The sequence below is a fragment of the Plecotus auritus genome (assembly GCF_963455305.1).
Source record: "Plecotus auritus genome assembly, chromosome: 6".
NCBI lineage: Eukaryota > Metazoa > Chordata > Mammalia > Chiroptera > Vespertilionidae > Plecotus > Plecotus auritus.
In genome coordinates, this window is record NC_137773.1 from 154,104,607 (window position 1) to 154,116,213 (window position 11,607).

The following is an 11,607-nucleotide window of genomic DNA, read 5'->3' on the forward strand; positions in this document are numbered from 1 at the left end:
TGAGGTATATATAGAAATCTGACCTATAATAAAGGTGGCAATTCATCCAGTGGCAGTTAGGTTAATGTAATAACGCTGTTGGCAATGATAGTTATCTGGAAGAAAATACCTCATGTCCAAACTCTATCCCGTGGTTCTCAAGTGGGAGCAGTTTGCCTGTCAGGGGACAGCTGGTAATGTCTGGAGACATTTCTGATTGTCAAAATGCAGAGGCGGGGAAGAGGGATGTTTGCTAGGCATCTAGTGGGTTGAGGCCAGGATGCTGCTAAATGTCCTACAACGCACAGACCGTCCCCCACACTAAGACTTATCCAGCCCAAAATGTCAGTAGCTAAAAATTATACATTGAGAAACCCTACCCTAACTCTCACCCTAATGTATATCATGAAGCAATGAACAAGAACTCTCCCTAGCCACAGCAATAAATAAATGGTAGCTATTTTGATTATTATCATAAATGATAAATCATATCAGGAAGTGCCTGCAAACATATTAATGATTGTTACTAGAAAAGTGTGCTTTTGTTCGGAGTAAGATCCAGGTTGCTTCACAGAGTTTAGGGGATTTAAACTATAGAAGTTTGAGAATGAAAATTTCAACGAGTCAGGTAGGTTATAAACCTCCCTAGAGCAGGGACTGTGCTCATCTCAACGTCTCTAACAAAGGCTATGGCCTTAGAAGTTACAAGACAAAGACACCTGATAAATACATTTTGATTTCGTCTTTAGGGTACAGGGAAAATGATGCACTAATGACCTTAGAACTAGCATTTGCATAGGACCGTTTTAGTGCAGAAATTGACAAGACCCAGCCAGCCTGTTGAATGGAGCCATCTGGGGAAACCCCCAAATACTTTGCAGTCGCAGCCCTATGTCCTGAAACCAGATGGGGAATAACCAGGCCTGTGGTCCCACAGGCTGCCGTGGGGACTGGAGATGCCACAAGGCCCACTGGATTCTGGGAATTCTCTGAGAACCCTCAATAAGCTCCAGGCCCCTGAGCTGAAAGATGGAACTTAAGCCCATAACCACTCACACCCCAGACTTCAGCACTGAGAAGTCATTAATAACTTCTTCAGCCTAATTTTCCTAGGATATAAAATGGGGTGGGGGATAAGGAACGATAATGGTACCTTTCAGCTACAAAACAGAGTAAGTCTAACCCTCTGCTGATCGCACAATAATGTTTTCAACAAATACCAACAACCCAAACAACCACCAGGAGGACATAGTGAGAATACATTGTGACACTTAACACATAAGGAATGAAGCCCAAGTGCTCTCAGACCCTCAGAAAGCAGGTGTTGTGTGCATACGAGTTACTCTTTTGGTTTTTAAAGTCTTTGTGGACATTTTAAGTTCGTGTGGATGAATAGGAAGCAAATGAAACGATGTACTCCCCTACATCATATTTATAGCAATCACCTCTTTGTAACATGGTTCTATCTTTCAACCATTTAAAAATTATAGAAAACAGCTGGATAGATGATAGAGATAATCATTATATCAAAATCTCAAGACACTGAAACCACTCATAATGTATTGAGATGGATCCAAAGTTATTTCTCACCTGCTGCTGCACCCATAGCTAGAAATGTAAAATTCAATTAGAACTAGTCTTTCCTAGAACCCATCATCTGGAAAAACCCATTACATCTTTCTCAGCTTGAAAAACACACATAACCTAAGTTGTCTCTGATTGACAAAGAAGAGAAAACAAAAAAAGAGTTTGCCAGGAATACTTCAAGTAAGACAATCTGGGTTCCTAAATTTAATATGGGCTAGCCATGTAAATACAAAAGTCTAAGACTTTAGTAAAATTATTTACAACTACATTACCTACACTGCATGCATATGGACCTCAAAACAGTAAGTGTCCCTATAGTCCACGTGCAATGCCACAGAAATCAATCTTCCTAGAGAGTCCAATTTCATTTAAAGATCGTGTGTATGTGTGGAAGCAGGGAGCTTTTACTTATCTTACTTTAAAACAAATACAGGCATTTCATAGTATTGTAGTGTTTGCGTAAGTTTTAAGATCAATAGGAAATTTCAAAGAAACTTTGTGTTTGTGTTTCTGTGTTTTGGGTCACTGCTCACTGCTCTCTGCCATTCCAAACTACTTCTGGGGAAAGACCTGAAATCACTAGTTTGCTAATTCTCTCTCTGAGGAAACAAAATCTATACTAATAAAAGGGTAATATGCTAATTAGACTGGGTTGACCAGACATCTTCTGGTCTCCCGGTCCTCCTTCCGGACAAAGCCATGGTGGCGGGGGCCAAGGCAGAGGTGGTTAGCAGCAATCAGGCTGACAGGGGAGCAGTTGGGGCGATTAGGCTGGCAGGGGAGGGCAGTTATGGGTGATCAGGTCGGCAGGGGAGGGCGGTTAAGGGTGATCAGGCAGGCAGGCAGGTGAGTGGTTAGGAGCTAGCAGTCCCAGATTGTGAGAGGGATGTCCAAACATCCCCTGAGGGCTCCCAGATTGAAGAGGGTACAGGCCAGGCTGAGGGAAACCCCCCCATGCATGAATTTCATGCACCAGGCCTCTAGTAAGTAAATAAATAATCAAACATGGGAGAGACACAGACAATCAAGGACAAGTTGGGGTGGGGGAAGAATGAACTTTCAGGCAAACAATACACTTCTCTCTCTCTCTCTCTCTCTCTCTCTCTCTCTCTCTCTCTCTCTCTCTCTTTCTCTCTCCTGGGATAAAGGTGGATACCGAAAAAGAATAGCTAGGCAAGCCATTTAGGGGTGTGGATTGGAAAAAGCCCCCACTCTCCTTCCCCAAGAGAATGTGGCTTTACGCTGGCATATTTGACTGGAAAGTGCAAACACAATAATTAACAGTGAATCCTGAAGCTTCAACACAACAGAAAAGGGTGTCACTCCACATGAGATGGGAAAATAGGGGGATTGCATGAAGGTACAGTGATGCTGGACAGCTCTGCGGGGAGCAGGATGGCAGTCCAGAGAGCTAATCAAGTTCTCCAAACACTTCGGGAAGCCTGAGAAAACTGATGGAAGGATGATACCACTCCGGCAAGAAGGGGCAGCCGCCAGCCAAGAGTGGGGTACCGGAGTCCAAAATGACAATCTCCGGGCTAAACAAAACCTTCGCATTCCCTGCTCTGATTTAGGAAAAGAACTTTGAATCCACCTTCCTCGATTTCTGCTCCCTGGGAACACACCAGCTGCTGCGGTTTCTCCACCACAGTAACACATGCCAATCACTGCCAAGCCCCGCGTTGCTTTTCTTCCCCATGTGTGATTCCAACAATGAGCACGCTCCAGGGCTGAACCCCAGCCTCGCGTATGAGCATTTTCTAGGGCACACCCCAGGAGGCGCTACCACCCCCTGCGTATTTCGTTTAATTATGAAACCTCTTTCTAGATGCCCTAGAATTCTCCAAAAGTCGAGGTAATTGGTAGAAATTAGCCACAAGGCCACTTAAAGAGGACACGCGCGATGATAATTTTTATGAGAATTTTCATTTTAGTTCCAATACAATTTTGTACTTTCCCAGGGTTGCCCTTTTCAAATGCCAAAGAAAATGTTCGTGTTATCATGTGGGCTATCACACAGGCGATGTAATGTATTTGTATTCCACTTAAGGTCCAAAGATTCATACCCCTTTGAAGGCCATCCTTTGGATGTTTTTTAAAATGAAAAAAAAAAAAAAAAACACAAAAAAACCCACCCACAATGAAAAATAATATCCCTTGTGGAAAATCACTGCTATTTGGACAATGAAAGGATCGTGTGTGTGTGTGTGTGTGTGTGTGTGTGTGTGTGTATACACCACTAGTTGGGTTCATGCTGTGTGGATGCATTATCAAGATGCACTTCAGGTACTGGCAAATGTGTAAACCCAAAACAGATCCATCTTGCCCTGAATGTATGGTCCTTTAATGAATGATGGAGCAAAATTCCAGGGCCTGGGATTATCCCACTCAAGTCAGGAAAATTCTATTGAGCAACACCTACTCAGCACCTGGCAGTCTAAGTAAGCAACGGGAATCCAAAGATGAAAGAAGATTTAGCAAGAGGGGGGCGGGGGCAGAGGAGGATACACACATGAAAACCAATAACAAGAGCATCTGAGAAGTCAGATGAGTGTGTGGGTGGAAGGGGGACTAGGCAGTTCAGAGTGGGTAGCAACTCCACGGAAGCGAGCAACCGAAATCTTCAAGGTTGCAAGACAGCAGCCAGCGGGGTGGGTGGGGGGACACAATGTTATTTTGAAAAAGCAAGGCAACAATTTAAGAAGACCAGTTTTCACCTAAAAAATCCAGATTTCTAGCTCGAGAAAAATTCAAGTTTCAGCAACACTTGGCAACAATGGGCAGAGTTAGCACTGGCTCTCCAATCCACAAGAGTCCCTTCCTGAGAAGCCTGGCCCTCGGGGCACCTGAGTTTGCAGGCCCTGCCTTCGAACGAAGGCAGTGTTCAAGCATTCAGATTCCCCACCTCAAGAGGGGGAACCAACGGTAAAGCTGAGCACTCTCTGGGATTTGCTTTCCTGGAAATAAAAGCCAAAAGCGAACCGAACTGTCTCTCTCTGCATCCATCACTTGACCCTGGGTGGCCAGAGCTGACTCATTCAGCTTGCTGACACGGTCCGAGAGAAAAGACTTCTCAGACTCCAAGCAGATGGTCAATTTGGGACAGAGCAACTCACTTGATTAGCACTGCTCTCGGCAAGCCACTGCATCTCTGAGACCACCAGACGCATCTAGGATAGCAAACCCGGGCTCAGTAAGCAACACCGACGTGGGCCAGTCCTCCTGGGCTTGCCATGGCCTCATACAGCTCAGACTTCTCTCCTGGCTCCTAACCACCTGCGAACACCTTCCAGTGGACATCCTGCCACCAGCAACTGCCACAAACATGATACAACCAAACTAATGTTGTTCCCCTTCTCCTGTGGTAGGTGCTATCCGTGTTCCACCCAGGTCCCCTCCAAGCGGGGGCCCCTCCCGGCTCTGTGTGTCCCTCAGCTTCTGCATGACTTGAAGTTTTCTCTGGCTATTGAAATTGCTTCACCTGGATGGGCCCTAGACCTGGACGTGTCTGGAGCAGCTCATGGCAAGTGGCTCTCAGGTACAGGAGGGTGGAGGCCAGGTGCCCAGCCTCAAGGTAGACTCACCACTTCCCCCTGTATCAGGCTGAGGCGTTGCACCCTGATGGCTTCCTCCCTTTCCCTATCCTATGTCTCCCTTCCTAACTGATTCCTCTTGGGAGGACTTCCTTAAGGATCCTATCAGGGTCTGCTTTTGGGAAAACCCATCGGACACATCCCCTTCCCCATCACTGCCCCTTTCCAGTTAATCCTCCCAGTTTTTCAGAGTCAAAAGCTGACTCATATTTTGATTCATCTTCTTCCTCCATGCTGTCCCTTTCCAGCTAAACATTAAATCCAGAATTTCCTCTTATGACATATCTCACATCTGTCTTCCTTAGCTTTTTACTACAACCTACTCTAATTACTGATCATCCACCACAGCTATTGCCATGTTTTCTCAACTTGCATTTCTTCCCCTCTTAAGCTTTTGAAAACTCAGCACCTCTAATGGTTGCTCCTCTAAAACAAAACAAAACAAAAATATTGCACTTGTTTCCCAGTGCCTTCAGGATAGAGTTCAAACTCCTCAGCTCACCTGTCAGACTCCTGGATCCAGGCCCCATGCTTCTCCCCATTTCCCTCCGGACCTCGTGCTCTAGTCGCCCCACATCATCCGTGGTCAACTTTCCCAGGCTCCCGGCTCCCCTAGGCCAGCGTCCCGAGGGACAGTGTCCCACCACCTGTGCCCTGTTCAAATCTACCCATCCTTCCAGACCAGAGCAAATGGGACTGAGGAGCCTCCTGCCTCTAGAGCAAATTCCAGGTGGGAGGGGAAAATGGAGACCCACATAATTTGCATATAGACTTTACATTCCCCTAGTCCAGTGGTCGGCAAACCGTGGCTCGCGAGCCACACGCGGCTCTTTGGCCCCTTGAGTGTGGCTCTTCCACAAAATACCACGGCCTGGGCGAGTCTATTTTGAAGAAGTGGCGTTAGAAGTTTAAGTTTAAAAAATTTGGCTCTCAAAAGAAATTTCAATCGTTGTACTGTTGATATTTGGCTCTGTTGACTAAGGAGTTTGCCGACTATTGCCCTAGGAGGTAAGTTTCTTGAGAGCTGGGAGCTCTTTAGAATCATCTCTGCCTAGTGAAGCTACATCACACATGTTTATCTTAGAAAAATCTAACTAAACGGGAGGAACATTTACCACTTAACACGGTGCCAGTTATTCTACTCAGCCAGCAGATGTGCCCCAGAATGGATGTGAGACAGGAGGCGTGGAGATGCTGTTTCCTCGGTCTCAGTTCCCACACACCTCCCTAGGTGCAAGCATCTCAGCACCCTAGGTGTGATTCTAATGAACACTCCCTACAAACCCCAACCAACTTACTTCCCCTTAGGGCTCATTGTTGGACACACCAACGTGGTCTAGTACTGAAGGAAAACATGCATCGGTCAGGTAGAGAGATGCTACGGTATTACATTTCATGGGCAATTAAAAAGATTTTCAAGGGCAGTTTCAATTGTATGCATTTTCCCACCTCCCAACAGGGCTTCACCCTCTCCATTAGCTGCAGTCCCGCTGTGTGTCCCACCCCCTGACCCCAGGCCAAAATGTCGACAGCGCTGACAAATGTCCTGGTCCTCTATACCATATAAGGTATTATTCCAGGGGACCTGGACTCAAATGACTTCAACCCATTAGTGATGAAAAACACATCACTGACACCTTGTACTAGCTCGCTGTGTGAACAGTGACAATTCAACAGCTGAAAGATTAATCGGCACAAAGCATTTTTGTACTTCTGTCTACTACAACCATCAATGACCTAGAATTAAACCCACACTCATGAAACATCAGCAGTGACATTTTAATAACCAACTTCTCTTAGCCATTATGTTTTGAGATCTTTGGCAACTTATTCTAAGGAAAACTGCCCGGAAAAAAAATGAAGGACAACTTAACTGTATTTAGAATTCAGAGCAAATGCAATAATATTGTCTGTTAAAAATCACTCCATGTCCCAAAGAAAGAGTAGAGAGAAGTAAGTACAAACTCTCTACTTATTCTAAGTGTCTCATTTGGCTATTCATTCTTGAATCAGTTTTCAAAGTAACTGACTTTAAATTCAACACACTTAGGATTAAGAACAATTTATAACTAGATGTGTGATTTGGCCTGCCATCCTAAAATGAAATGACATTTATAAGAATTTTCAAAAGAAAGGATCAGGCAATTTTTCATAGATTTAAGTGAAATTTGTCAAAATGATAGAGGGCTCAGAGAAATGTTACTGTACCGAGCTTTGGGAATGACTCATTAATAATCCAGTTAGACTGTCAATGATGCTCTCACATTACCCCAAACTCCACTAGAAAACATTTCATTATAAGACAAATAAAATCCTCCCACCGCATGTGCATTATTCCTATGTTTGCCCAAAAGAAACCAGGTCCAAATTAAAAGCTACTTCTTCCAGACACATTTCCTTAGTTTCCTTTCCTGCAGGAGGTGACTTCTCCTTTTCCCAGACTCCCATGGTCAGATGCCTTATTTTCTCAGTTAAACTGTAGATGCCTGGAAGGCAGGCTCCATACTCAGGTGAACCTTGCACCTGTACCCTCCGGCGTCCCATGACGTAGAGCTCCTAGCATGTCCCTTACAAAGAATACAAGCTCAGTAAGTATAAATGAAGGAATGTAAGCTTGCGTGGTTTTGTTCTTTTTCCTGGTCTTGCTGTAGACCCTGAAACCTAGCTATTTGCCAAAAACTTTATGTGCACCTTTCAAACACGTTAAAGTTGATATCCAAGTTTCAAGCAGTCATCCCATGGTGATTCTCGCTAATGAGCTTGATCTGGACTGACAGTAATCTAGAAAGTTTATCTACACCTCTTTCAATGCGGTCGACTTACAAAACATTAACTAGACATTTACTTCCTCTTGGAGAGTGAAATCATTTCATTTAACAGCATCTACAGCTGTCAGAACTTTGGCAGACTTCATCATCTTAACTGTCTGTATTAAAAATTAATCACATAAGATTTATTTTGTTTTGTTTCTACTAAACTCCCTAAAGAAAAGGTTCTGTTGTGGGATTTTTTGATTGTTTAATTTTAATAGTGTGGGTTATTTTTCTCATGATGCAAAAAAAATGGTTATTGCATTTGCAAGGAGAGAAAGTGCCTGTACTTGAAAATTATACTGTATAATGAAATGCTTGCTTTTCCACTCTTCCCACACAATACTGACAGGGAATGGAAGTGGGCAAATTCTCTTGGTCATTTTGCCGTAAGAATGGTAAATTGCCATTTTCATTACCGTACTTGGTAAATTACCAAGCTTTTGCAATTTATTTAAAACAAAAAACAAGATTCGGGGAGGGGAGCAGTTTCAAAGAAGACCCAGCACAAAGTTGTACAAGGAATTTCTTGTATCTACAATGTTCATTACATCATGCTGGTGGGTAGTCCAGGCACTCTGGACTAGAGTGAACTCAAACCCACAGAGAATGCATCTTCTCTTTTTTGAAAACCCCCTCTGCACGTCAGTGTTTCATTCTTCTTAATAGCTTGACCCATTTTCCTCTTCTAGAAAGTAAGCTCATTAGGTACCTTGACAAATACCTCAACGTCTGGGTCTGAGCTTCCTTGCCTTTAAAATGGAAATAAAAATAGTATCTAATTTCATAGGCTGATTATGAGGACGAAATGACACTCATAAAACCTGGCACACAGCGGATGCGAAGTGTCATCATGCATGTCTCATGTGGAACCCGAAACCACTATGCCTTCCAGAACCATTTCCTCTTGTGATTGACCCAGATATTGATCCACAGCCAATCAACATAAAGAAACAAATATGCCCAAAAGGCAGATGTTAAAAAAAACAAGTTTCACTCTACAAATACCATGGTAATTCTGGACATGAGCAAAGGTGTATGTCATCTTTCACTTTAAATTCTAATGCACATTGGCTCAGACTAAGGACCCCAGAGCCTGATCAGCCGTGAAGAAATGAACGCTGCTCGGCAGCAAAGAGGAGCCCATCTTAGCCACACAGCCTCCTGCCTCTGGCTGTCTGTCCCTCCTGAGCTCACCAGCCCAACGTTTGTCCACGTGGCAAACCAACTTGTAAAAAGAGAGAAAAAGAAGCAGTTACTTTGCACTCTCCCTCCTTTTAAACTGTGGTCCATGTTGTCATTCCTCCTATGATAGATGGCCAAAGGACAGATCCGTTTCCCTCTGCCAGACTTTATTTCAATTGTTGTTGTTTTTTGTTTAAAAAAGCAGCAAAAACACTTCCATTGTTTTAAAAAATATATTTAAAATTAATATTTATTGCTCCTTTTGAGAAACCAACCTCCATCTCTCTTTTTCTAATTAGACCCAATAAAAATATAGTAAGAGGAAGCGTTCAACTGGTCAAGCCATCCTGAGAAACATCCTCCAAGCCTTAAAAACCAAAATCAAGACCAAATCAACTACAGCAATAAATTCAGGTGGGTTTTGTTTTCCCTCCTAAGGGATTCACAGAATTTATGTTGGGCTCAAAATGGTCAAGTATGTCTAGAGTTTGGGGAAAACCATTAAGTTTGTATGTAGCCTAAAAAAATGAGTGTGTCTTTCTAGCCATAATTTTCAGATTATAGTACTATACTTTAACTGGCTGTACTTTAACTGTTCTGGAAGTACTCCTCTTCGGAGGAGACGCGTTTTTCTAGCTGAGTTTAATCCAATAAATTAAAGGAGAGAAAAGGTGTAAAATAGAACCCTCTATGTAAGCAAGAGGCATGGACAGTCACAGGACACTAGGAAATTTTCTCTGGTTGTCAATGTTTTTTGCCTTACCTGTCAGAGGGCAGAGGCCCCGTCAACACACATTAGCCACCTCATGATGCTCCCCATCCAACCTTAGAGGCCTTACCTGTCAGTTTTCTTGATCAGGATGGCCCTGAAGATGTGCTCCAGGGGTGTCTTCTCCTGCTTGTGGGTCGGCTGCACGAAAGGGTGCAGGGCCACCAGCAAGAAGCCCTGCTGGTACAGCTCCAGGAGCTGGGCAGGCAGGTCTCGCAGGGAGGCCAGCCTCACTGCTGAGGACCGCGGGAGCTCGGCTGGGAGTGGAGAGAAGAGAGGCTCATCAGAGACCCACCAAAACCGCCTGCCCTGCCCCATCCAAGTCCCTCTCCCTTTGCCCTTTCCTGGGGCCTGTAGGGTCACCTCTTGTTAAAAAATGAGTTGTTTTCCTGTCTTAACTGCTGTCTTCAAAGAGGACTTATATGCAGCTGGCTATTTTCCAGCTCAACCAGAAACATTGGTAATTGGATGTTTTAAATCTATAGTCAATTTTTGTCAGAGATTACCTTGAAAACGTCATTTCCACACCCTCTACCAATAAAAAAGCAAGAGCAGAAGGAGATGGAGGAGGTGGAGGTGACAACTGCATGCAAATATAAAATTGCCAGGTGGCAAACAGCAGCATAAACAAACTCAAAAGATAGACTGGAAGAAAATTTCTGTGATGTTTAAGACAAAGAGGTGATTTCCTTGATGTGCAAAGAAATCACTCCCCCCTCAAAAAAAGAAAAAAAAAAAGAAGAAAAATGGGCAAAGTATATGAATAGGCAATTGTTTAAAAAAAAAAAAAAAAGCCAATCACTATTTGCAGACACCCAAATTAACTAAACATTAGAACTATGCATGTCAAAACAAATATTTTCCACTTATTAAAATTTAGATTAAAACATTTTAAGGACAGACAAGATTCAAAATTCAAAAGGTATAAGCATATATACAGTGAAAACTACATCCCAGCCCTGTCCTCTGCCTCTCAGGCTTTTTCCCTACAGGCAAGCAATATTATCCATTTTCTATATACATGTTGACCATTGCCGAATTCATACAAGTAAATATGTCTATAGATCGCCCTCCCTTTTTACACAAATGGTAGTACAACATTAATGCACCTGGCTTTTAATCATTTTTTAATCAGCTATCAGTACACTTTTCTTAGAATCCATTCAACAGTAGTAGAGAGAGCTCTTCCTCATTCTTTTTAGAGGTGCACAGGGTACCATAGTGGGATGGACCAGAGATTATTCAAACTGTTGTTTTTATAAGTAATGATGCAATGAAAAATATAGCTCATATATTACATATGAAAAGTAAATTCCTACGTGTGGAATTGCTGAGCTAAAGATAAATGCATTGTAATATTTTCAGATATTGCCAGATTTCCTCCACAGAGTAGTACAGATTTACCTCTCATCAGTGCTATACAATCACTGGCTAATCTCATAGTGAGGGATTCATTTATATTTCTCTTATTATGTAATTTGTATTTTTTAATTAAACATTTCATGATTAAATACTATCCTTAGTATTTGCCTTTTCTGTTAACTGTTCATATCTTTACCCAATCTTCTATTGGGTGATAGGCCCCCCTTTTTTTTCTTTTGGTTTGTAGAAACTCTTTATATATTAGGAAATATAGTCCTCAGTTGTGATACCAATTACAAATATCTTTCCCCAATTTGTTGTC

The 11,607-nt window shown here is 42.9% G+C and overlaps 1 protein-coding gene across 1 annotated transcript in view; it reads right to left on the reverse strand.

Annotated features, from left to right (window-relative positions):
- RFTN1 (raftlin, lipid raft linker 1) overlaps positions 1 to 11,607 on the reverse strand; it is a 159,191-nt gene that overhangs the window by 95,273 nt on the left and 52,311 nt on the right. The window contains exon 3 of the mRNA XM_080673448.1: positions 9,994 to 10,180. Within this exon, the coding sequence (XP_080529574.1) occupies positions 9,994 to 10,180 (187 nt within the window). The remainder of the gene's footprint in view (positions 1 to 9,993; positions 10,181 to 11,607) is intronic.